The sequence below is a fragment of the Bison bison genome, unplaced genomic scaffold (assembly GCF_000754665.1).
Source record: "Bison bison bison isolate TAMUID 2011002044 unplaced genomic scaffold, Bison_UMD1.0 scf7180017864330, whole genome shotgun sequence".
Classification (NCBI taxonomy): domain Eukaryota; kingdom Metazoa; phylum Chordata; class Mammalia; order Artiodactyla; family Bovidae; genus Bison; species Bison bison.
Window position 1 is genome coordinate 10,008,625 of NW_011494902.1, and position 27,702 is coordinate 10,036,326.

The following is a 27,702-nucleotide window of genomic DNA, read 5'->3' on the forward strand; positions in this document are numbered from 1 at the left end:
TCATTGGGAGGAATAAATTGGATATGTGCAAATGATTATTTTCCTTACAATTTTTGTTATTATTTTCTATGATATATACTGAATAATTCATCACTAACATTTTTATTTATTTAAAGAATTTCAGCAACCTATGTCAGGTGATACAGTATTTTAAAGATGCATAAAATGGACAGGCTTCTACTTCCCAAGTATTCTTAACTTAGTCATGCTGAAATAATGACAACAACAAAATGATAAAAATGATCCCTACTGAAGTAAAAGTAAAGAAGTTCTGTTGGTTGAGAATAGTAGTTCCAATTTACCCAAAACCTCATTTCCAAAAGTAGCTACTCCTAAGAACACATAATAATCACACAAAATTTAAAGAGAAGGGGCAGAATTTAGACTGGCCTTGAAGTCTCTTTTAGAAACAAGACTTTCTTTGTCTATTTTCCTAGGCATCCAAATTATTTTGACTTGGGATATACAGAGGCTTCATAATTTAATGAAATACTTCGGTGCAAAGACATAATCAAAAGATGGTAGAGTATGTAAACATTTAGATAATATATGTGGAATGTGATAAAGCCACTTCCCGCCATATTTAATTGGGTATCTGCAGAATACCCTATTTAGATGAGTTAACTATTAGTGTGTTAAAGAAGACTGAGGCTGCTTTCAAAAACAGTTGTAGCGATTTCAAACTTGGGGTCTTTAAAAAGGCAACTTGAAAACTCTGTGATTTTGTATTCAAGAAAAGAATGAAGACAAGTCAAATGAAATTTGAAGACGTTTTCAGCGCTCTAAGTAAATCTATGATGAAGGGAGCAACTTCCATACAACAGTGAATGGCCTTTGGTTATTTATCCTAGCACTTAACCGTCCATGAAAATAAAACTAAACAAGTTTTGGCTCAGCTGAATTTTATAACTTGTAATATGAGCTCAATAAATAACATAAAAGCTGAGCTTCAGGTGATTCTCACTCAGTGATTCCAAATAATTAATAAAGAATGGAAGGTATAGCCTATTGATTTTTTTTGTACATTCTTTAAATTAAGAGTTGAAGACTGGCAGTTCCCATATTGAATCTGTCCCTCAGGATGTTTAATTTGGTAGACATACTATTGACCTTTTAAAAAATTGAAAGATTTCCTAGAAAAAGCTAGCTTTTCCAGATTCTTAAAAAGTAAGATTCTTAGGTTAGCACTCTCACAAGGTAACAACGACTGTCTCTTTTATACAGAGCTGGACTGAATTGTATTAATGGTTACCTGTTATAATGGAGAGACAACGATACTCCTTTACACTTTATTTTTTTCTGTAATGGATATTTTTTCCTTGGTAGAGGTGGGCAGTGAGGCAACTGCTAATTCCCTTTTGTTTTTCAATCTACTTCTGAGAAACTGTAGGAAAGATTTTATTTGACTCTTGCTTCAATATTAATACTAATTTTACTGTCTTGTATGAATTGGTTTTTCTTCTTTATGAGTAATTTCTACGAATATTTGTGAATACCCCTAAATCCATCTCTCTCTCTTTGCAATAGCTTTTTAGAATTTCGTGCCAAATTTATGGATCATTTTTCATGATATGAATTTTTTTGGACCAATCTCACTCTCAGATTTATTTATATTACTAATCCTTATCCTGCCTTTGTTTGAGACTGTCCTCTTTATAACCTTTAAGTTTTCTAGGTTATAACTTAGATTCTTTCTGGAAATGATCAGAGGGCTACATAAATACATAAACATAATAGTAATACACAAAGAAATCTTGAGAAGAAATAACACATTTTGCATTTAAAATGACCTAGTTTGGAAACATTTTGTTAGCCTAATAAAATTAAATCACATATTCCAAATTCTATTCCATATATTAATTCCTCTCATCTTTTTTTTAATAATAATTTTGACTCAAAAATGTCAGTAGTAATGGGAGGAATTCAATGTTTCACCAATAATTATTGTGAGGGTGATGCTTTGCCTCTTTTAAACATTTTGGACTTAATTTCAAAGATCTAGTTTCTTTGGGTTATGTTCCTCAACAATTAACTCAGTGACTTAATGGGAAATTCTCAAGAAGATTAAATAAACTTAGAAATCTAAATAGAAAAACCTATTTCAAAAAGAGACTTGTGAAATATAAACTGCTGCTTGTGGAGAACGGATTGCTTCTCCTGATCCAGGACTATGTTAACTTTACATATAGAATCATAGTCTTTTAGCTCAATGGTATTTACAGCTGATAATAAGTTATGACTACACAGATCAAAGCATAATCTATGAAGGGAGAGAGCAAACTGCTACTGTTTGTGGCTTTTAAAACTGTATTTGCCTTTGCTTTGCTTGGTATTGTTTGGTTTATCCATTTGTGCTTCAGAAGTGAATACACTCATTCATTTTATTATTCTAAATAAACATTTATCTTATAAATGTACATACAAAAGTGATTTTTCCCTGAGGCTTTTCTTTCCTTCTGTCTTTCCTTTTTTTCTCTCATAAACTATCCATATCTAAACCTTTGTGAACTGGTACACTATCTATTAAGAGGCATCACAAATAGCCATATTACAGCAACTTTAAAATGAGTATATCATCTGGAGAAGGAAATTTGATATACCATCATAAAATATTCAAATCTAAATGGTGAGTTAATTCTCCTTTAGATTGCCTCTTGTTTACATTTAATCTATTAATATCCATAACTTTCTTTAAGTCTCATTTTATTTAAAAAATACATATTTATCTAGGATTGGATTTCTTATTCAGGTATTTGTAGATTCAAGAGATTTATGGGTAAACTTTAGGAATTCATAAAAGATCTCAGAAACTATACATGATGCTTTGTGCTGCTTTTTTTCCTCTCGTGAAAGACATTCAAGAGCTTTCCTTGACTCTTGTGGAAGACTCTAAAAGGAATGTGGAGACCAATTTCACACTTCCCTATTTGTTTTTCATCTATTCCATATACCTTCCATGTAAATGGTAGTTTATATGACATTCAATTTTACTTATATTTCAAATTATATAAAATTGTATTAAAACTCAGTTGGGAAAAAAAGGATTGCCTAGGTGTACCTTATCATTTAATTAAACATAAAGAAATAGAACTGCTTATTGAGAGCAACCCATTTCACAGAAACAGGAACTTTGCCTGTGGTTATACATATGATAAGCAGCAGGGATGAAATTTGAGACCAAACAATGAAACTTTAGAGCCTTCTTTCTTTATCACTGTCCCATTAAAAAAATAATTATACAAGGACATAAACTAGATTAATCTAGAAAGCAATAAGTTCAATAAGAAAATGGATCAGAGTAATGTTATTCCCTAGCGGCTCAGATGGTGAAGAATCCACGTACAATGCGGGAGATCTGAGTTCCGTCCCTGAGTCGGGAAGATCCCCTGCTGGAGGAAATGGCTACCCACTCCAGTATTCTTGCCTGGAGAATCCCAAGGACAGAGGAGCCTGGCAGGGTCCATGGGGTTGCAAAGAGTTGGACTCGACTGAGTGACTAAGCATACACACACACACACACACACACAATACTGCATAGGAAAAAAAATACATTGCTTCTGAGTCACAATTCATTAGCCATTGCTAGTCACGTTGTATTGGGCCCTCTCATGCTGGTCCCACTCAATCACAAAGTTTCCAGGAAGTACAGTCTCACCATGTTCCCAGATAAAGGAAAACACAGAAATATACTATGTACATATTAAATGATTACCATGAGTCACTTGGGTATAGAGCACATCGTGACAGGGAGAACAGAGATGTCTCTCTAAGAAGGTGATATCTGAGATGAGACCAGAATGAACGGAAAGAGCCAGCCACACACATTAGGATAAAGAGTATAGTAGGCAAAGGGAATGACAAATGCAAAAACTCAAAAGCAGGAAACATATTTTGTTTTATAGTTGGAGAAGAAAGTGAATAAGGGTAGATTAGTGAATTGAGATTTGAGATATAGGCAGGGGCTGGATCTTGTAAGGCTTTATCAACATCTACAATAAGCTCAACAACTATCTTTTAATTAGAGATTTTGAATCAGAGGAGTGATGATGATATAATTTAATCTCCATTATTAAATTCTCGCTGGCTGCTGTGTGGGAGAAAAAGTGGAACTAGGAAGACAAAGTTAATGTGCAGAAATGGCTTTTTCTGGAGTCTAGGTACAAAATGACAGGCATAGTTTCTGCCTTTGAAAAGATCATAAAATGGTCTGCATGCAGGGAAGTAGGTGATGTGTGTAGCTGCAAAGCAATATCCTACATGATTTTTTTCAAAAATTTTATTGAAGCATTGTTGATTTACAATGCTGTATTAGTTTCTGCTGTATAGCAAAGTGAACCAGTTATACATGTACATATATCCCCTCTTTTTTTGGATTTAAGTCATCAACTTAGCACATAGGTCACCACAGAGCATTGAATAGAGTTCCCTGTACCATACAATAGGTTCCTCATTAGTAATCTATTTTATTTGTAGTCGTGAATATATGTTAATCCCAAGCTCCCAATTCATCCCACCCTCCTTTTCCCTACTTAGTGTCCATACATTTTTTTCTGTACATCTGTGTATCTCTTTCTGCTTTGTAAATAGGTCCATCTGTAGCATTTTTATAGATTCCACATATATATCCTCAGTGACTTAGTAGGAGAGAACATTGTGAGAACATGCAGAGGGGAAATCTAACCTGGACTGGGGGATATTAGAGGAGAAATTCTCATGATGGAGGATAAGAAGAGTTCCAAGTCATGACTGAAAGTCTGGTAGAGGTAAAAGTGGAATGTGATGAAAAATATTCTGAATGAAGTCAGCATTCATAAAATTCGGTGTTGTGTGTGATGGGAGGAGGGAGAAGAGAGACAACTAGAGAAGAAAGCAGAGAACTTGAGTGGTTTTATATGCAATGCTAAATGGTTTGGATTTAAACCCAAAGGCAATAGGGGTCATGGAAAGACCTGCTGCTAGATTCTGATATGCTCAGATATGTAGTTAATATCCATCACTTTGGAAGCATTTAGGCAATAAGTAGAAAGGGAAAAATCTCTGAGAGTCCAAAAATTTACAATTGATCTACATATGGAGGTATATGTGTATCTATTTCACTTGCCAAAACACTCAGCCTTTATACTAAGTCATGTAGACTATTAAACACACACACACACACTCTTTCTCCTTCATATTGCTCTCCTTAATTCATGCTACCTTCTCACAATCAATTAAAAATACTCCAAACCTATTTCTCAATGTCTGTTATGCCCTTGTTTAGAAATGCTACCCCTTCTGCCAGAAAATAGAGAAAAAAGTCATGGAGTTTTATTTTCTCTTAACCCCCTTGCCAAATGAAATCAGCTTCTGTTAACAGTTGTTGATTTTCCCCTGGATGGAATGTTGCATCCCTCTAAGGAGGCTGTGATGGCCATTCTAACCTGAGTTCCAGGCATCTGTGGTTCCCCAGAGCCCTAGCTGCTTAAGCTTCAGGGCTTGGCACTCAATCTATCTTTGTAATATGGCTTGTCCCAGTGGAGTGTTAAAATGATGACTATGTTTATATGCATATACTCATGCTGTTTTACTGTTATGTTTTCATGTTGCTGATGCTGGTTATATTTTAACTAATGCAATTTTATTGTATTTTTGCCCCGAAGCTATTTAAACTAAGCATACAATTTAGGGGAACCTAATAAATAAATAAACGCAGAACTCTGGAGGAAATGTGGCAACTGACGGTGGAATTTATCCCAATATTTAAATGAATTCATTGAGACTAAATATTTGCAGTTAGAAGACTAGCAACTATACAGAGACAGAAAAGACTTTTTCTTCTCCTATAAGGTAAAAAATGAAAATCAGGATTGCAAAAATTATATTTATACTATGCTTTTCTTATTCAGAATACACTTTTTTGATTTCTAAGAAATGTTTAAGTGTTCCTGAGAAAATAGTTAAAATGATATTGTGAATTTAGTGAATTATTTAAATTGTGAGTCCAATCCAGGAGAAAAAAAAAAAAAAAAACTTTGTTTTAATGGACTTTAACTTTGGAGAAGGAAATGTCAACTCACTCCAGTATTGTTGCCTGGAAAATCACATGGACAGAGGAGCCACACACCCCATGGGGTCACAGAGTCAGACACGACTGAGCAACTAACATACACACATACTTTAACTTGAAATTTGTTATAAAATGTTTTGAAAAGTTAAAAAAAAAAAAAGAGTGCTATGTGCACAAAGCTTCCTGCATATCTGATAATTGTCATGTGTCCATTCCTGCTTGCTTTCTGGTTTTTCAGTGACTCAGTGACTCACTGTGTATTAATAATTCCTGTACCTATGGCAGCAGTTGGCTACAGATTCCTAGGTATTCTTCACCTGTCCTGAATCTATTGAGAATCAGAGTGGCAGCCTATCAATTGTTTCATTTCATTTACCAACAGGGTGTGGACATATGCTTGTCCTGTTTCTCAGTGGACCCTTAACCACTTCCTAAAGTAGGTAAGCTGTCCTTGGTTTCTAGAAATCCTTAGCAATGGGTGCTTGTTTAAACCTCTCTACCTATCTGACTAGAAACTGCACTGTGACTGTTGGGGGTAACTGTCCTGCTCTTCTCCAGCTAATGTGGGATGAATTCCCCAGGGACTACTGCCTGCCCGATGGCTCTACAGTCCCTTATATGAACTAATAATGAAGTCAAACTTGGGGTGTCTCTTTGAAATCAACTTGTTCTCACATTCGACCTTGATGACTGCTTGCCTGTCATCTAGCCTATAGATGATTATTAATATCATAATATCATGGCCCTTTCCACCTTCCCATGACAACACACTTCCAGGGCATGATTTCTGTGTTTTACTTTCTATTCCAAAAAGCTTTTTTACCTGTATATGTAGTCCCTGCTGGAGATTATCTGGATAAGAATTTGGATGGGACTATCTAAACCATGTATTAACATAAGGGATTTAATGAAAAATTTAATAACAAAGAGACCAGACTTCAAGTCTCTGATGCTTACTGTCTAGGTCAATTAGAAAAGTTAAATAGAGGGAAATGGAAAAAATGTGTGGATATCTTGGCATAAATTCAATTATTATAACACTAAGCTATTTCTAGTATTAAAATATGCAGACATATAGAGATAAAAAATAATGAAAAAATACTGAAACAATATATGTTATTAAATATCTTCCAGGAAATTCAAGCATTTATGTGAAATGTATGTAAAATAAAGCACTGTTTTTAGTTCATTAAAAATGTGAAGTTTGGTATCTAGAATTCTACTTTGAACATATTATTTAAAATGTAATATATCATAGGGATGATGAACTTCTATCAGTATAAGTAAACAATGAGTTGAGTTGGCTATGTAACTGAGAAATCGATTTTTCCATTTATTGCTGAAATTAACTATTCACTTTAACAGATATTTTAGATATCAAATATGAAGTAAAACAGATTACAATGTGGATATTCCATGTTAGGAATTTACTTCTTGGCTTAGATATATGACTGGCTTGCAGTAGATTCAAATATTTACAGGAAAAATATGACATTATTTAACTTTATATTTTAAAATAGTATAGAACATCATTATATAGAAAGAATATGTATAAGCATATACATGAGATAAATGTTGGAGGAAATATCAGAGAGTAAAATTTTAAAGTTATTATCTCTTCTTTATTTTGGCCTTTTCCTGTCCCCATTATTTTCTGCCTCGTCTCATAATAAGTTTGATATTTTATTAAACACTCAGGATTATAACTCCTTTAGAATGTGTCTCTACTTGAATTTTAAAGGAAGAGTCAACAAACTATGACCTGCAGACCAATCCGGGTCCACTACCTCTCTTTGTAAATAAAGTTTTCTTATAATACAGTCATAATTATGCGTGCATGCATGCTAAGTTGCTTCAGTAGTGTCCGACTCTTTGCAACCCTATGGCCTGAAGCCTGCCAGGCTCTTCTGTCCATGGAATTCTCCAGGCAAGAATACTGGAGTGGATTGCCATGCTCTCCTCCAGGGGATCTTCCTGATCCAGGTATCGAAACTGCACTTCCTACAAAGCGTGCATTGCAGACGGATTCTTTACCACTGGGCCACCAGGGAAGCCCACAGTCATAATCATTTGTAGAGAAATAGTATATAGCTTCTTTGGTGCTAAAACAGTGGAGCTGGGTAGATGAAATAGGCAAAATCTAAAATATTTTACTACAGGACTCTACAGAAAAGATTTGCGGACCTGTGTTCTAAAATGTTCTAAATTCTGCTTATGATTTCTAGAACATCCCATTAAGTGTATACATATCAACATAGCAGCATGCTGTACTGAAAGATCTGCATACCAGTGAAGTACTCCATACCAGGAAGGTCATGGTAGATTAAGTTGATTATGTTATGTAACAAAGTCATCTGTAGAAAAGTTTGGGATTCAGACAATGACAATTTTCCTTAGAAAGCCTGTGTGTACACAAATACCCAGCATGAAATAAATTCCCTCACAAAAAGTAGATGAATCTGGTCAATTGCATTTCAGGATATAATATAAGTGCAAACTGAACTGATGCATCACATAAATAAAGCAATACAAGCTGACAGTTCACATAGGCTCTGAAAGAAGCTAATTATAAACTATTTTTTTAATAGGAAAAAGGCAAAGTTTTATCTTATTGCTTACTTTAGTCTCATAAAAGCTTGAGTACAACTCAATTATTGAGAGGTGAATTAATTATTTTGTACATTATATATGTCCTTTGTCTCTTTTCTGTTTATTTACTTGTGTGTGTGTTTTCTGCTGAATTCCTCAAGTCCTATGAATTCACTGACCATTAACCACAATTTAGAACAAGGAAGCAGAATTTAAAGGCTGTGGAAATTAATTTACTCTTGCCCTTATGGTTCAGCTCTATTAAAAGAGTTAGCTAAGCTAAGCTAAGCTAAGCTAAGTTGCTTCAGTTGTGTCTAACTCTGTGCGACCCCAGAGACGGCAGCCCACCAGGCTCCCCCGTCCCTGGAATTCTCCAGGCAAGAACACTGGAGTGGGTTGCCATTTCCTTCTCCAATGCATGAAAGTGAAAAGTGAAAGTGAAGTCGCTCAGTCATGTCCGACCTAGCGACCCCAGGGACGGCAGCCTACCAGGCTCCTCCGTCCATGGGATATTCCAGGCAAGAGTACTGGAGTGGAGTGCCATCGCCTTCTCCCATTAAAAGAGTTGGAAACAGGCTAAAATTTTTCATTAAAATTAGGTCTTCCTGTTACCTATTGACTTTATTAATTATTTCTGCAAAACTAAAATGAATTGTTACTTTGTTTAGTGTCAAAGTACATAATTATTGTCTTATGCAGAAGCTAAATTTATCTAGGAATAAGTTTAGACCTATTACTAAATTTTTGAAGAGTAAATATGAAGATAACTGGCTTCTTTCCATTTTTAGGAACCATTTTTTTTCTAAGATTTTCTTTTTAAAATTATATTTAGCTGATTCCTTTTACTTTTCTTGATAATCACATTGCTAGGAACATTACAGATTCTCAAAACAGTTTTTGCTCTTAATTGATTCAAAACTCTTGAGTTTTCTTTGTTTTTGATGTAAAAGTTGTCTATAAATATTAACGTTAAAATGACCTTTAAAGAGCTATTTTGTCCTAGAAAACAAAAAAGAGGTTTCCTATGGATAAAATCCATTAATAATTAACATTGTTTTGATATCTCACTGTTAACAGTTTCTAAGCAAAATAAATCAATCTGTGAGAGAATAAAGTTAAGCCAGAAAAGTTGTATCTCATTGAAAACAGATACTATACCTCTCTAAAACTAGATGACATTTAGATTTGCTTTTAATTGCATTTTTATTGGGTAACAATCCATATTTTCATTAAAAAAAGAGTAGTTAAGAATATTAGGACAGAAGAGTATATGAATCTGCTAAATCCATAACATAATTTGATCTCCCCAAATTCAAATCCAATACTTAATTGTTAGCAAAGCTCAGTGCCTGAGAAATAATAGCAATTCTGTTTGATTGTGTGTTCTAGTAAAAGTGAATTGAAGTATATTTTCATGAAAGAAAAACAAGACAGGTGATTGTGTACAGAATTTACTAATACTTTATTTCCTATGTGTTTAAGATTAAATTGTGGCACAAAAAACTTTTCTTATATTTCTGAAACTTACTATGTATTTGATGTAGACAAGAAGTCAAAAGATGTTGGCTTTAATTTCTATTCTCTCTATGCTTAAATGAGTAACCCAAAGTCTTTAGCTAAATATCAAGTTTGATACCTGCAGTGCTCTGAGAGGATTCAATCTCCCAGACAGGATATCATGGCTTTTTGGTTGGCAGAACTGCCAGAACTTTCTGGATTTTCCACTAAGAACTTGACATCATCATTTGAATCAAAAAATCTCTCCTGAAAATGTCATTATGTATCAAAGGACTCAATTTCAACATTTCTAACTTAGAACATTATTAGCTTCTTCCAGGAAGTAGCATCAGTTTTTGTTATTGCTATATACACATACAGATAATTTTATCTAGCTGAGTATTTTTTTTCTCATTTGCACAACAAAACTGAACTAAATGATCTTTTCATTTTCTTTCAGCTTGTTAGAATTTTTGAGTCTATGAGGTAAAACTTTTATGGCAGAGAAACCATGTCCACAGCTATTCCAATGACAAAGTTTCAGAATCCACACTACCAAGGAGAACTGTAGGGAGGAGGGAGGGGCAGTGAAGGGGATGGAGACTAGGAACAAACAGACAAAAAAGACAAATGTACTTCTTGTGATGATTTCATGTAATGGCCCAGGTCCCTTCTAGTGCTTTTTGGAAAATTTCATTGCAATGACCTATAATAAGTAGAAAGGTCTCTCTTTTTCATCAAGTGATAATGAGTATGCACTTAAGAACAAGGTAGTAATTATTCATCTTATACTTCTAGTAATTTCTTCTGTTTCCTCATCCTAGAGTTTATTTCCATGATGATATGCAAGGCTAGGTGCACGGATCTAATCATATACCTTTCCTTAATATAGCGTAGCCACTTTCATTTATCCCATAAATCTTGGCAATTTTAGCCCAGGATATGAATAAAATAAAATAGATAGGATGTTTTCCTTATATTTTATTATTTTTTACTTCTTTTTTTAATATCCTCTATGTGCAATACATAGCAAGTTTCAGAAAGACAAGGAAAGTTTTATTTGGGGATCATACAAATGTTACCTCATAGAGAGTTAGAAAAAAAATAGAGTTATACTCTATAGCTGCAGAAGCAGACAGCTAGACACAGGGATAAAGAACAGTCAGCCTTTGAAATTACAACTGTGAAACCCTGAAACTCCAGCTGTGTAATCCTAGGTAAGTGTCTTAACCTCTCTGAATAATCCTTATTCTGAAAATTAAATGGAATAACAAACATAAGAATGTCTGACAATTTGTGGGAGGCCAACATAGGTTAACTCCTTCCCTTGACCCCATATTATCATAATGGAATCTCCTCACTGGCACTCACTGTGAAATTATATATATAAAACAGACAAACTTTCCTTGTCTTTCTGAAACTTACTATGTATGCCGGTAAAACTGTTTTTTGACAAAAACCTTTCAATGCTTAATAAATGGCCAGGATTGAGCCTCTAGAAAAAGTTCTATCATTACAAATTCTTTGAAGGCCCTGCCTCACTTATGTTTCCACTTGGAAAAACTATTCACCCACCCAGTAGCTACAAAAGGGTAATCATAGTTATATGTACCAATCAAAGGATTCAGAATCAAAAAGAAACCAGTGCTAAATCAATAACAAACAAACACTGAAACAAAGGAAGGAATCTATGTGCTATGGATTGTTTGTATTCTACTTAAGCTTGTAGACTGTGTGTATATTCCTAGGTAGTGATTTGTAAAGATGTGTGTTTTCTTTCCTGTGTGCTCATTCAGTCATGTCTGACTCTTTGCAACTCCATGGATCATAGCCCATCAGGTTGTCCATGGAATTTTTCCACGCAAGAATACTGGAGTGGGCTGCCATTTCCTTCTCCAAGGGATCTTCCAACCTAGGGATTGGACCCATGTCTCCTGCATTGGCAGGCAAATTCTTTACCACTAGCACTATCTATGAAGCCCCCCAGGGAGTTTGGAAGAGAGGAAAAGAGCAGCACAATATGAAGAAAGAAAGAGATGAGTGAACATTAATCTCAGAGAGGACCAGACATTAACACTTTTCCATATATTAATCATACTAATGATAAAAAATAACCATCACTATAGAAATTATTTTCTTGAAAGTGGTATCAGAGAGAATATGAATTTAATTTAAACTCAGGAATTTGCTGAAATAGAGATTATATATGAAATGTTCATCTCTTGGTATCTCCTGCTCCTTCACTATTAAAGTCTAATTCAAGAGTATTTTCTGTCCTTTTGAAAACAGTTTGAGTTGAGAGAAACTGTACCAATTGCTCTGCTTACACAGGCAGTGTAAAGTGAAGTGCTGAGCAATTATATGGTGGATTTGATCAGTTTTGACAGCCAGTTCTGAAACTCAAGCCAGAATCCCCTGCTCTTTTCTTCCACAGCAGGTTCTGGGACTGAATTATATGACTAACTGCATCAAATTTCTATTTTAGCTTGGCAATGGCCTCACAAATCCTCCATGTGCAAAATGGCCTTCCTGATCAATGCTAACAATTCTATATGTCATGGCTATTTTACAACTTCCATATCAAAATACATAAAATAATGACGGATAAAAATATTTAAATGCCCTTTGCAATACTCTAGATTGTCTTACATGAAAGTCATTCCAGAATGCTGCCTGTCTTCAATGCCTACAACCTGTATTCACCAAGTAGAATTTTTGACAAGAGAATCTTAGTACAATTTACAATCAGTTAAATGTAAATTAGTTCAGGAAGTTCTTCTCATTCTTTCCTTGAAACATGGCCAAGAATCATGTGGATTATCTGAATCATTTCCTTAGTGTATTACTTTAATCATATAAGAAACGCATGGTATTCACGTTGACAGTATTTCCTTTACAATAATATATTAGCAAAATGACCTAAAGATAAAGGTCATTAACATTAACTAGGCACTGATTCTATAATCCAAACCCAAATAACTGTCTAGAGAGCCTATAAGGGGCTGTACCACTCGCTTTGGATACTCATAAAACTAAACCAATCTCTCCAAAATGTTTTACTGTGCAATGATCATTTTAACTTAGAGATACATACACACAGAAAAGAGGGATGAGATCTCACTTCTGAGATGAAAGCAAATTAACATCGTGGCAATTTCTTTCACAGCACATCATGGGGCAGTGCCAGCAGGCCACAGATGTATAACTCATGAGGAGCCTAAAGAGACATCTGTGAGGTGAGGGAAAATGTAGTATGCGTTCAAAGTCCAATTTAGTAATGAAATGTAACCACGCCCCAGATTAATGTCTCAAATATACAAAGAAAAAGAGGAAAAATATCTTTTGTATACCTTTTCTTTTTCCACTCTAGATTAGTTAAAAGCAAAAAGTTCTAGTTCATATGTACCAGTGGACCAACTGAAGTGAGAGAGGAAAAAGAGACAAGAATGAGATAGAGATGGGGGGGGTGGGTGTGGAGAGAGATTTATCCTTCCTCTAGATTTTGAAGCAAAATTAAATTCAAATATGTTCATGTTAAATTTGATAAGATACTCTTACAAAAATTTTCTTAGTCATTTTCTGTTTTCATTATAGCTTCTGGGCTGTCCTATGTCAGGAAAGACATGAATCATGTCAAGACCACTGACCAAGAGTACCTGTGTTTCATTGCTTCATGGTTCTTATGGAACATATTTGTATTAAGCCTTGACTATTATAATCCAGGTCATACAGGGAGAATCAAAATCAGAGAATATCTCCTTTAATAAAATCACTTAGGCAATTCACCAAAAATATTTACTCCTTTAAAAACCTAGTATTATGTAGATAATTTCCCTAACTGCCACTGTTTCCCATACTTACAATTGAGAGAAATTAAGGAAGAGAGAGAAAGACAGAGTGACTGAGAAAGAGAGAGATGAAGAAAGAAAAATGAAAGACAAAAGGAATTCTTGTTAGAGAAAATACTTTAGAAATTTTCTATTTTATAGGTTTCCAAATATTTGCAGAAGAGAAATAATCTCCTTGGAAAACACTTTGAGAATGATTTCTCATGATCACACTTTGTTGTCTGTTTGCAGGCTAGATTTTAAAAACTGAACAGTGACCATGTTTTTTCATTCTTTAATCTATGTTTTGGTTCAAGCACAGTCTGGCATGTGAAAATAAATATTTTTGGAATAAATGAAAGAATGAATTAAAAAAAATTAATTTCTTAGTCAAAAAAGAAAGCTTCCAATTAAAATGTTATTGCTGTATGAATTTTTGACAGGCTAACAATTTTTTTGTGATATTTCCAACATGATTTCTAATTCATGAGCATGTCCTGGGGCTGATCGCATTTTGCCAAGTTACCCATGCAAACAACAAGATCAGGTCGCCCATGGATATCCTGGGAGCCAAGGTTGTGATCTCCTTCCTCTCTTTACTTCCATTCCAGAAGGTCAATCAGTTGGAATACCTCAACATTTAATAGGGAATGATTACCAGCGTTCGGAAACAAATTTGATGTGAAAAGAAAAGGGAAATTATGCCTTTCTTAATTCTTTTTTTCCCCCTTTGGGGATGGGCTTGGGGTTTCATCAATTTAGAAGTTGGAGGGGATTGAACCAATGAGTATCGCTGAAGAAGCTGAAGTTGAACAGTTCTATGAAGACCTACAAGACCTTTTAGAACTCACAGCCAAAAAAGATGTCCTTTTCATTATAGGGCACTGGGATGCAAAAGTAGGAAGTCAAGAAACACCTGGAGTGATAGGCAAATTTGGCCTTGGAGTACAGAATGAAGCAGGGCAAAGGCTAACAGAGTTTTCCCAAGTGAATGCACTAGTCATAGCAAACACCCTCTTCCAATGACACAAGAGAAGACTCTACACATGGACATCATCAGATGGTCAACACAGAAATCAGATTGATTATATTCTTTGCAGCCAAAGATGGAGAAGCTCTATACAGTCAGCAAAAACAAAACCAGGATCTGACTGTGGCTCAGATCATGAACTCCTTATTGCCAAATGCAGACTTAAATTGAAGAAAGTAGGGAAAACCACTAGACCATTCAGGTATGACCTAAGTCAAATCCCTTATGATTATATAGTGCAAAAGAAAGAAAAAAGAGATGATCAAATTATTTTATACAGTTCCACTTATACTTTTTTATGTGATGAGAAATTTATTTTTCTGTGATTTCACTCTAAAATACTCCAAATATTATATATCAATTTAAAATTGATATTGAGGTTTGTAGATTCACAAAACTACTAACCTTCTCTGGTGCAATTGATTTCATCACTGAAGTCTCCACAGTCATTGTCACCATCACAGGCCCAATGGCCTGGGATACATCTGCCACTGGAACAACTGAACTGGTTATCAAAGCAGGAATGTACACAGCCAACCTCATCACTCCCATCTCCACAGTCATCATCTAGAAAGAAGCATTAACAACCAGGTAGTGAAAAATTATCCATGGAGAAACATTTTCTTATGAAATACTTAACATTTGTTTTTGGTATTGAGTGCTTTCTTCTGTTATTGAAAAAATGAATGATAAATCAATCATCAACATTTCCCATGAGCAGTGGGAAAATTATTTCCATTTTTATATTGCTTTGTTTCTGATTGAATGCCAACTAGTAAATTAAAGAGGAAAACATCCTTCACTTTGGATTTTGAAGCTTAATTTCTATTTCACTCAGAAATGACTAACCACTGACTGGATTAAACTATACAACATGAAATAATTATGAAGTGGGGAAGACAGTGGTGATTGTAGGAATTTCCTGAAATGATACAGCTTGTGATATAATTATTGTTGGAAAATTACTATTTAGACCTATAAGCTCTATGCCCTAGTGTTTATAACTATCTTTAATTCAGATCCCTTTTCTCCATTCTCCCACATGAGGGCTCACTCTGTACCTTTACACCACTGGTTCTTAAGTATGTATTTATATCAGGAAATTTTTTGTACACTATCATTAGCAATGATTTATATTCTATATTAACAATTGCTGCAGGAGGGAAGCAAGGGGAATGTGAAGTGAAAACAGATTAAATTCAAACTAATGGCTGAGGTTGCATTCATTTACCTGTATTTGGCATAATTTAACATAATGATAGAACTGAGTGAAGAAAAAATATCATTTGTACATAAAAAGCCAACATGACAGAGTTGAGATCATCTGGATCTTCCATAATAATTTATGAACTACTCCATCCTGATACTACAGAGCATTTTACATCAATGCTTTGAGGAACCTGAATTGTCCAGGATATTTTCTCAATTGTTCCCTTCATGTCTTGTTTGTAGACTTAGACTAGATCTAGCATAATATGTGAAAACAAATCCCCATCATAGATAGCCCCAAGGGACTGCCATTGAGCTCCATTGTCCTTAATGCTAATCCCCATTGACAGGCCATCTGCCCTCTCACCACTTGTCTCAGCCATTTTGCTGGACTTGGCAAACTTCTCTTACAAACCAGCTCTGAAAGAAGTGAAGCTGCACAGACAGCCAGGCCTCCAATCAAATCAGTGCAGTCTAGTGAACATTCGGTACTTGCCAGAGTCGCAGTGCCACTTGCTGCTAATGCATCTTCCACTTTTGCATATAAACTGAGTTAGTGGTTCACAAGTTGGGAATTCTGTGAAAGATATAAAAACATCCAATAGGAAAGATGTTACTGATTATGTTTGACATCTCTTCATTTTTCTTGCAGTATAATGAATCTAAACAGTCCTTCATCAAGTGATTTTCCTTTATTTTAGTCCCAGAAATATACTCCTACAAAAGTTATTTAAAGTATGCATACCCTGTGTCCAAAAAATGCTGAACTTTGCAAACTTCTGACTTCACTCAGTTCTATCATTATATTAATATGTTATTGTGTTTGACTTCATTTGTTTCCTATTTGCTAATGTAATCAGAGCTCTGCCCCTCTCTTCCACACAGTCCATAGAGGAAACATTAGATAAGCAAATAAAGTGACAGTAACTATTTGAGGACACAGGATATGCATAATTTTAGTATCTTTTATAGGAATACATTTCAGTGACTAAAAGCCAAAGAAAATCACATGATGAACGACTGTTTAGATTCATTATGCGGCAAGAAAAATGAAAAGATGTCAATTCCCCCACATCAAGGAACTCAACCTTCTCTCAGTGAAGAACAGCTGCATAGAGCTCTATACTACTGCACTGAAAAGTGACATATGTGTTTTAAAGCAGGCTTCCCTGGTAGCTCAGCTGGTAAAGAATCTGCCCGCAATGCAGGAGACTCTGGTTTGATTTTTGGGTTGGGAAGATCCTCTGGAAAAGGGATAAGTTACAAGTCTTTTTCTGAACATAGGGAGCTGAAGCAGAAAAGTTAAATCCAACTTTGCCTGAATGATGTCAATATCTTAAGCTGAGAGTAAGGAAACAAACACAAACAAAAAACTCAGTTTAGTTGCTATCATACATGTTAGGTAGTTAGAATAGGAATAAGGAGTCCAAAATGGCAGTGGCTAAAAGACAAGGAAGGGAAAAGCCTGTGAAAACAGAATAAAGGAAGATCTGAAGACCAGAGTGAGAATCTCAGGTAAAACAAACAACTCTCCTAGCTAGCCCAGTTTACATAGGGCAGGCTCAGGGGGAGGAGAGAAAACATATAAAAAGAGGGGCCTCTCTTCTCTTAACGTCTTTTGGGTTGGCATGCCTTCATGCCTCAAGGATGTATTTTCTTTTACTTTCTAAATAAAACGGAGCTGTAACATGGAGCTGTAACATGGAGCTGTAACACTGGCCTGACTAAGGGCTGTAATGCTGGTCCGTATGTCACTTCAAATTTTTGTTGTGACAAGACAGAACCTGGGAAATTACACACTCCCCTGACATCTATGGTACCATTTGTCAGATTTAATCTGGCTGAAACGACCTCCTCTCGCCCCCACGAGGAGGAGACCATGCACAGCAGGAATCCAACTCTGAATGAAGCTCCCATGGCGGAAGCTGAACAGGAAGAAAACCCAGCACAAGGGAAGTGACAAGAAGCCCAGAGTACCGGAAACTGGGACAGCGAAAAACAAACTCAGCAGAAAGCTCACGTGACTCAGTCTCAGATTCCAGAAGACCTCCAGTTAAGGCAGGAGGTCCTCACACCTATGGCTGAAAGGACATATGCCTAACAAAATCTTAATTCCTTGATCTTAGTTTTCTGAATGTTGAGCTTTAAGCCACCTTTTTCACTCTCCTCTTTCACTTTCATCAAGAGGCTCTTTAGTTCCTCTTCACTTTCTGCTATAAGGGTGGTGTCATCTTCATATCTGAGGTTATCGATATTTCTCCTGGCAATCTTGATTCCAGCTTGTGCTTCCTCCAGCCCAGTGTTTCTCATGATGTACTCTGCATATAAGTTAAATAAGCAGGGTGACAATATACAGCCTTGACATACTCCCTTTCCTATTTGGAACCAGTCTGTTGTTCCATGTCCAGTTCTAACTGTTGTCTTCTGACCTGCATACAGATTTCTCAGGAGGCAGGTCAGGTGGTCTGGTATTCCCATCTCTTTCAGAATTTTCCACAGTTTATTGTGATCCACATAGTCAAAGGCTTTGGCATAGTCAATAAAGCAGAAATAGATGTTTTTCTGGAACTCGCTTGCTTTTTCAATGATCCAGCAGATGTTCACAATTTGATCTCTGGTTCCACTGCCTTTTCTAAAACCAGCTTGAACATCTGGAAGTTCACAGTTCACATATTGCTGAAGCCTGGCTTGGAGAATTTTAAGCATTACTTTACTAGCATGTGAGATGAGTGCAATTGTGCAGTAGTTTGAGCATTCTTTGGCATTGCCTTTCTTTGGGATTGGAATGAAAACTGACCTTTTCCAGTCCTGTGGCCACTGCTGAGTTTTCCAAATTTGCTGGTATATTGAGTGCAGCACTTGCACAGCATCATCTTTCAGGATTTGAAATAGCTCAACTGGAATTCCATCACCTCCACTAGCTTTGTTCATAGTGATGCTTTCTGTTTTGCCCTACATTTTATATTTGCAACATGGGATTTCTCCCTCTTGTTTTCATTGCTTGACAAATGAAGCACCTGCTTGGACAGGGCACAAGGCTACAGTATTTAAGGAACACTGAGGGTGAGCAATGTGGCGTCCCCTCAGAGATAGTATTGGTGGGGCAGGAAAGACAGACTGTAAATAAACTGCCATCCAGGGAGGCCACAGCAGAAGCACTAAGGGTTGGGATTTTTAAGGACCGACAAAAATCAGTATGATGCTATCTCCAAAGTCTGAGAAAAAATAACTGTCAATTTAGAACATTATGTTATTAAATGCTCTTTCAAGGATGAAGATGAAAATATTTTCATCCAAATAAAAGCTGAGAGCATTCACCATTAAGATACTCTCACTAAAGACATTTCTTCACGGTAAAAAAAAAAAATCTTAATTCCTTTACAATCTCTTGTTTCTTGTTTACTCGAACCCCCCACTAACAGGTGAGCAGCAGTGGGTGCAACTGAGGGACTCTGGAAGGGGCTACTCCTCAGTGTGTCCCAAAGGCTCCACTATCTGCTGGGCCCCAGTAGCCATTGCTCAAGCAGGTGGGGGTTCTTCTGTCCATAATCTTCTTTTGTGCCAAGGGTCAGGCCAATGAAAACTGTTAGCACAGGTCAGATATTTAGCAAATTTTCTGGCAGGTTATGAAGGGGATTCCTCAGTGTGTTTTTTCCCACTGCTTTTACCTCCTGTCCTTCAGCTCTTTTCTCCCGGGACTTGAGCCTAGCCAAAACGCATCGTGCCTGGCTTTAGGACCTAATGAAGCTCAAGATCTGATGTCTCATTGCAAAACTTCAGTTAGAGACACAAAGATAGGTAAGAGGTGGATTTGTTCCTGTTCAGAGAGAAGCACACTCCACAGGGTGTGGGCCATCACAGAGGAGAGTGCAGTAGCCCTGGAATGTGGTGTGTCTATTTTTTGCCAGCTAGGTGAATTCATATGCTAATGAGTGGGAGAATCTCCCAACCATTGGGGAACCAACCACTCCTCTGTCTTTTGACAGTGCCTTGGAACTGTCCTGCCAGTTCTGGGTGTGTCACTTAGCTTGCAGATTGGGGATCAAGGTGTATTTGAATTTGACTTGTCATCATGGACCCATTTGATTTTAATCAGGTTTATGTTTATGCCCTTGGGACAACCAGAAAGTAGCTAGCTCTTGAGAGGGAAATAATGTATAATATCCAATCCCTCAAGATATTCAGGCCTTCATCTTCTATGTTTCCTACAATATGTGCAACAAGAGCCATCTCTCAGTGGACCTGCTAGGGCAGGTGACAGGCACACAATGCCTGCTGGAAATTCATCTGCTGGCATCCCTTCAAGGGCAATTGGGCTTCCAGGGATAATGTTTGCCACTTTGGGAGTTAGCCCTGCAGGCCGTTTGGCCTAAACCCTTACCACCCTTTTCCTAAAGTTACAAACATACCCCTGGATCAAATTTCCACTCCACTTTTATGGAACATCTGGTCTGTTGCCTCTTATCAATTTGTTCTTAAGCCAATTACTATCTCTTACTACTAGGACCCTGCCCCCTTGTAGACAACACTGTTCCATCCCACTTATTAAAATATCTTAATTCTCCTAACAGGACCAGATAACCCATTCTTTTGTCATTACTTCTGTTATTACCTAAAGTGGGTCTATGACAATGAAATGTTTACCACTGGAGACATCCTAACCTACTCTTATAGAGGACTAGGGGAAGAAATCAGTGACTTACTTTCCCTTAGAGCAGTAAGAGGATAAGGCTTATGGCTGCTTCACCAGGTTCACAGTCTCAGGGCACAGGCTTGGATTGCTTTATGTCATGATATCTATTCCCATCTGCGGTGAACAAGCTGGCAATGAGTTAAAATTACAACCCCTTAGTCCTACCCAGCATTGGTCACACTGGAGACCTTGGGGATGCCCAACTCCAATCCGGGGGTCCCAGGAGGTTGACCTGACTTGATCTGCCTAGGAATCTGGTCCTTGAAACGTTGTCATGCTTCAACCTGCTCAGGTATCCACCAGTCCAAGAGTCCCAGGAGGTCGACATGCCTTAACCTGCGCAGGGATCCAACTCTTGGGAGGCTGACCTGCCTCAGTCTGCCTGGGAATTCGATCTCCAGGAGGCTGTCACACCTTAGCTTGGCTGGGGATCTGCACCCTGACCTGGAGATGCCTGGCTCTCAAGTTGCAACAGTACTGGGTAGGATAAGTCTCAAAAAGACTCACCCCTAAGGAAGTCCACCCATGGAAATTGAAGGAGGCCTATTAGTTTTTCCTTGTTTCTTTTCCTCCCTGTCATGACTGTCTTTCAGATGGGAAATAACAATCCACTTCCCGGCGGATGCCCTTGAGATGCATCCTTGATTACTGGAAGCTGTTTAATCCTCTAACTCTAAAGAGAAGTCACTTAAAATTATTTTGTGCCACTGCGTGGCCACGGTATCCTCTGGGGGACAAGGAACACTGGCCTGAGGATGGGAATTTAAATTACAATACCATCCTGCAGCTAGACTTATTCTACAAAAAAACAAGGGAAATGGACAGAGATCCCCTATGTCCAAATTTTCTTCCAACTAAAAGATATGAAGGAACTCTGTCTTAAGTGCAGGGTTGTTGTATGCCCTAAAAGTGAGCCTACTAGGCAATTGGTGTTAGGCCAGACAACCAAGAGGAGGACCTTCACGTGAAGGCTCACCTCCCATGGCTCCTGAGTTGCCTGGTGCTCCTTCCTTGTATCCAAACATACCCCCATACCTGGGAACACCCCTCCACAAAAGCCAACTCAAGTATGTACCTTAGTTGAAACTGGAGGAGAAATCAGACCAACCCAGGTCCATAAGCAGTTCTCCCTCTTAGAACTAAGACAGATCAAACAAGACCTTGGAAGCTATACAGATGACACAGGCAAATATATAGATACATTACAATACATTACAATGGCCTTTGACTTGACGTGGAAGGACATCATGGTCATATTTAGCCAAACTTCATCTGACTCTGGGGCTTCCCTGGTGACTCAGATGGTAAAATGTCTGCCTGCAATGCAGGATATCTGGGTTTGATCCCTGGGTCAGTAAGATCCCCTGGAGAAAGAAATGGCAACCCACTCCAGTACCCTTGCCTGGAAAATTCTATGGATGGAGGATCCTGGTAGGCTGCTGTCCATGGGGTGGCAAAGAGTCTGACAGGACTGAGCGACTTCACTTTCTTTCTATCTGACCCTGAACATGCTAGGGTCTTAAAGGAAGCCCAAAGGTATGCTATGGGGCTTTACATGTCAAGTGATAAATACCCAGTAGGGGAAACTGCAGTCCCCTCCTCAGATCCTAACAGGAATTATAATGATCCTGAACACACCTGGGAAAGGGATCATTTTCTGATCTGTGTGAAGGTAGGACTGAAAGCAGCCCGGCAAAAAGTAATCAGCTATGCCTGGAACTCAGCAATAAATCAGGAGCCCAAGGAGAACCCCGTTGTCTTTCTGGAAAGGCTAAAAGAGGCCCTCCAAAAGTTTGCCAACCTGGACTTAGACTCTTATGAGGGACAAGTGATTTTAGAGGACAAATTCCTGTCCCAATGCACATCAGACATCAAGATAAAGTTACAACAGCAACAGCAGCAGGACCCTGCTGCCTCTTTAGATGAGATGGTCCAGACAGCCACCAGTACCTTTATAAGAGAGAAAAGGAGAGGGAGGCCAAGGCCCAGGAGAAGGAGAAAAAGAAAGAGACAAGGCATGCCCAGATGCTGGCCGCCCTCCAGGGAAGCCCTATGGAAAACTCTGAGTCCTTGAAGGACAAGGCATGAGGCAAATGCCTAATCTGTAGACAGATGGGACATTGGGCCAAAAAGTGTCCAAGTGACAAGTCCAAGTCTCCTAAAGTGGCTTGCTACAAATATCATCAATTGGGACTTTGGGTGGCACTCTGCCCTCGAGAACCCAGAGCCTCAAGGTCAAGCACCAAGCCTTCCCTCATGATGGTTCAACAGGACTAAAGCGGCCTACTCCAGCCAGCCTGCCTGTCACAGATAACTATCACAGGGCTGGAGCCAAGGGTGCAACTGGATGTGTCAGAGACCTTGAACTACTGAACAAAACCCTGAGAGGGATTGTCAGAAGATCCTCTGACCAATCCTGAGGAAATTCTGTACACTGATGGAAGCAGCTTTGTCTTAGATGGAAAAAGAGCCAGATATGCAGTAATCTCCAATTTTGAGGCCACAGAGACTAAACTTTTGCCACCAGGTACTTCGGCCCAATTAGCTGAGCTCATAGCCCTGACTCAAACTTTAGAGCTAGGAAAGAGAAAAAGAGTAGCCATTTACACTGACTCCAACTACGCCTCTCTGATGCTACATGCACATACTGCTATTTGGAAAGAAAGAGGCCACTTGACCACCCGAAGGTCCCCAATCAAACATGGCGATCAAATCATTAGGCTGTTGGAGACAGTATATATGCCTGCCAATGTTTCAGTCTCCCATTGTGAAGAACACCAAAAAGGGAGCATGGAAGTAGCACAAAGGAACCAAGCAGCTGATTAGGCAGCAGAGAGCAGCATTACAGAACAACAACTTAATAGGGGTTGCCACATTAATTCCACAGACTAATTTGACAGAAACTCTTTCATATACTGAAGGTGAGACTCTTAAAGCTAAGGGTGAGGACTTTTAAGAAGATGATATGGAGTGGTTCCAAAAGGAGGGACTCCTTTTCTCTGCCTAGGAACCTCCAATGGAAGTTGGTTAACTCCTCACATGCCACCATTCATTTAGCGGAAAAGGCCCTCCAAAGATTACTAGAAAGGTCCTTCAGAGAAATAGGCCTCCAAATGACTATAAGGCAAATGGTCTCTTCTTGTCCCACCTACCAATTAAACAACCCCCAAGAAGCTTGAAGACCCCAGCTGGCCCATCCTGTCCAACAACATGTGACCTACCCAGGAGAGGACTGGCAGATGGACTCCACCCAGATGCCAGTTTCTCCAGGGTATAAATACCTATTAGTCATGATAGATACATTCACAGGATGGATTGAAGGCTTTCCCACCCAGACTGAGAAGGCTGAGGAGGTGGTAAAAAAACTGCTCCATGAAATCATTCCAAGATTTGGTCTGCCCAGGTCATTATAAAGTGACAATGGGACATCATTTACTTCTAAGGTCACCCAAGGGGTCTCTAAAGCATTGGGCATTACTTGTTTTCTCCATTGTGCCTGGAGGCCTCAGTCTTCAGGAAAAGTAGAAAGAGCCAACCAATTCTTAAAATCAGCAATAAAAAAGAGACCTCTCTGGGATGGAAGGAGGTGTTACCAATAGCTCTCCTCCACACTCATATTGCCCCTAAAGAACAGATTGGTCTTAGTCCTTATGAATTGCTCTCTGGGAGACCTTTTGTTTATGTCAATGACCTCTTCCCAGATCCAGAGGCTCAGACCCTCCAGTCTTATACCATGGTCATTGGGAAATTCTAATAGGATATACACTTGTGGGGAGTCAACCAGGATCCAAAGATTCTAAGGAGTCACCACTATATGTTCCAGGGACTCAAGTCCTTATTAAAGTCTAGAAAGATGGATCCCCAAAGCTCAACTCCAGCCCACATGGAAGGGCCCCTACCCTGTAATACTTTCTACCCCCACAGCAGTCAAGGTACATGACTTGACTGTACCTTGGGACATGACTCCTGCATTCACTACTCATGAGTCAAGCCATAGAAGAAAACAGAAGAGGACACTCAATACACCTGTGAGCCCCTGGGAAATCTCAGATACCTATTCAGAACTACAAATGAATGCCATTCTAATGAACACCTCAAAAATCAAGTTTCTGGGGATAAGATTTCTCAGGACAGTTCTATGGAGCCAACATAGCTTGTCAAGTGCTGTACTCCAAAATAGACAGGAGATAGATCTCCTGATCCCTGAACAAGGAAGGACTTGAGCCATTTTGAATGAGATGTGTTGTTTCTGGGTAAATACTTCCAGCTAAGTTAAAGAAAGTCTCACAGTCCTCAAGAAAAACATTCTAGACCCTACAGGAACTCAAAGAATGAGCTGGGGAGTTCTTGGGGTGGCTACAATCTCTCTTTGGGGGATCCTCCTGGTAATGGGAAATTTGGAGTTGGCTAATGTCCCTACTAATCCCTGTTATTACCATATTGATGCTGCTTATGATTGTCCCATGTATTATCAATTGTCTAAACCATTTTTTTCTCTGCCCAGGTCAACAAGCTAAGACATGCAGTGCCAGTTCAACAAGGATATATAAAACTACAGCCAACCATGAAAATATCAATCACCCTTAGATGGACACTGCTATAGGACTCTGAGGCTTGAGACTATCAAGTGAGAGAGGCCCAATGCCCCTTGCTGTTGTCCCAGTTCAGCAGGAAGTAGCCAGAGAAACCTCGATGTCCCTATTCCCAAAGAATTGGGCCTCCTATCTCTTAAAGGGGGAATGTTAGGTAGATAGAATAGGAAAAAGGAGTCCAAAATGGTGGTGGCTAAAAGACAAGGAAGGGAAAAGCCCTTGAAAATAGAACAAAGAAAGGTCCAAGGACCAGAGTGAGAATCGAGGGTAAAACAAACAGCCCTCCTTGCTAGCCCAATTTACATATGGCAGGCTCGGGGAAAGAGAGAAAACATATACAAGAGGGGCCTCTCTTCTCTTCGCATCTTTTGGGTTGGCATGCCCTCATGCCTCGAGGATGTATTTTTCTTTACTTTCTAAATTAAACTGAGCTGTAACACTGGTCCATCTGAGGGTTGTAATGCTGGTTCATCCATCACTTTAAATTTTTGTTGTGATGAGACAGAACCAAGGAAATTACACACTCCCCTGACAATACAGTTATACAGATTTTGAAAGTGTGAATTCTAAATTAAAAAAAAAAAAAAAAATCCCCTGGAAATCAACAACAGCAAAACATAAGATTTCAAAATAAAATTTTACTTAATTAAATCAAAAGACCTTGTTTACTAACAGGTAACTACAATGACATACCCATAACAATAAACACTGAAAAAACAAAGCATAGAATTAGCACAGGAAATGATTCTAAAAAAAGAATTGGTCAGCCAATTCAAAGGATTAGTGAATTGAGCAGACAATTTTGTCAAAATAAGATCAGATAATCAGGACTGATTACAAGAGAAAAATAAGGTAGTAATAATAAGAGAAAAGATGATTGTTAACAGTTCATCCAAGGAATTCAAAGAAGCTTACTAATATTTCCCAGGATAAAATTTTTCATATAATGAAAGTAATTCATGTAGAGTTAACATGATTTACTCAATATCAGACCTTTTATCTCCCAAGACAATATCCAAGGAATCATAAATCCTCACACACACAACTTATTTAATAGACATTAAAAAAAAAGAAAAAGAAGCATGAAAAAACCTCCATCAATTCACTGGTATAAAGACAGAAAAAAATGACACAGAGATCGATCTGTGGCCTATATTCTTTACTACTGTTCCCTGGCAGCAGTAGTCAAAGTCATTTTGTGGCAAATACTTGGTTTTCTCTCTAACCTCCATCTGACGGCTGGGGGACCATCAATATTTTCACGTTTTAGTCTTTAGCTTGTCTCAGAGCTACCAATGTGGCTGAGTTAGACTCAGGCTGCCCAAATTCCTTCAGCCAAACCTATTCACCTCTTATCTAGCTACACAATTCTGTATCTGTCTATAGCTTTACTTCTGGAATTAAGTAAAAAATGTATGAATAATAACAACAGATTTTTGTGCTTGAAAAACAAAGAAATAAGAAATGTTTGATTATATAAAACTATTTTACTCCTAAAGAAACTGAAATCATGAATGTTAGGCTTGCCTAAGGTTATGTATACCTCCTTAATGGAAATTAGGTTATTAGAATTAAGTTCATCAAACTCTCCATCTATCCCTCTTTCTATAACATCCTACTATCAATATTCTACCTTATTTTAACTTATTATCCATGAAAGTACCTAAACTGTTACTTTACCCATATTTTCCATCTATCTTAAATATAAAAGTTACGTTAGTTCTCATAAATTGTTTCATTATATAAAGAGAGTTCTTTGTGCCCAGTAGAAATGAGTCTCTAAATACTTTCAATAGTTTAGTATTTGGTTCACCAGTTTCCATACATACCAGCCAATATTTCATAATTCTATAAGAGTCCTTTAGACTGCAAGGAGATCCAAACCAGTCCATTCTAAAGGAGATCAGTCCTGGGTGTTCATTGGAAGGACTGATGCTAAAGCTGAAACTTTGGCCACCTCATGCGAAGAGCTGACTCATTGGAAAAGACTCTGATACTGGGAGAGATTGGGGGCAGGAGGGGAAGGGGACGACAGAGGATGAGATGGCTGGATGGCATCACCGACTCGATGGACATGAGTTTGAGTGAACTCCGGGAGTTGGTGATGGACAGGAGGGCCTGGTGTGCTGCATTTCATGGGGTCGCAAAGAGTCGGACACGACTGAGCGACTGAACTGAACTGAACTGAATATCAAAAATACCAATTATTTTGAATTTTG

The 27,702-nt window shown here is 37.9% G+C and overlaps 1 protein-coding gene across 1 annotated transcript in view; it reads right to left on the reverse strand.

The window, feature by feature from the left end:
- LRP1B (low density lipoprotein receptor-related protein 1B) overlaps positions 1 to 27,702 on the reverse strand; it is a 1,806,191-nt gene that overhangs the window by 827,211 nt on the left and 951,278 nt on the right. Inside the window, exons 19-20 of the mRNA XM_010853706.1 lie at positions 16,695 to 16,775; positions 15,395 to 15,556 (exon numbers count right to left, since the gene is read on the reverse strand). Of these exons, the coding sequence (XP_010852008.1) occupies positions 15,395 to 15,556; positions 16,695 to 16,775 (243 nt within the window). The remainder of the gene's footprint in view (positions 1 to 15,394; positions 15,557 to 16,694; positions 16,776 to 27,702) is intronic.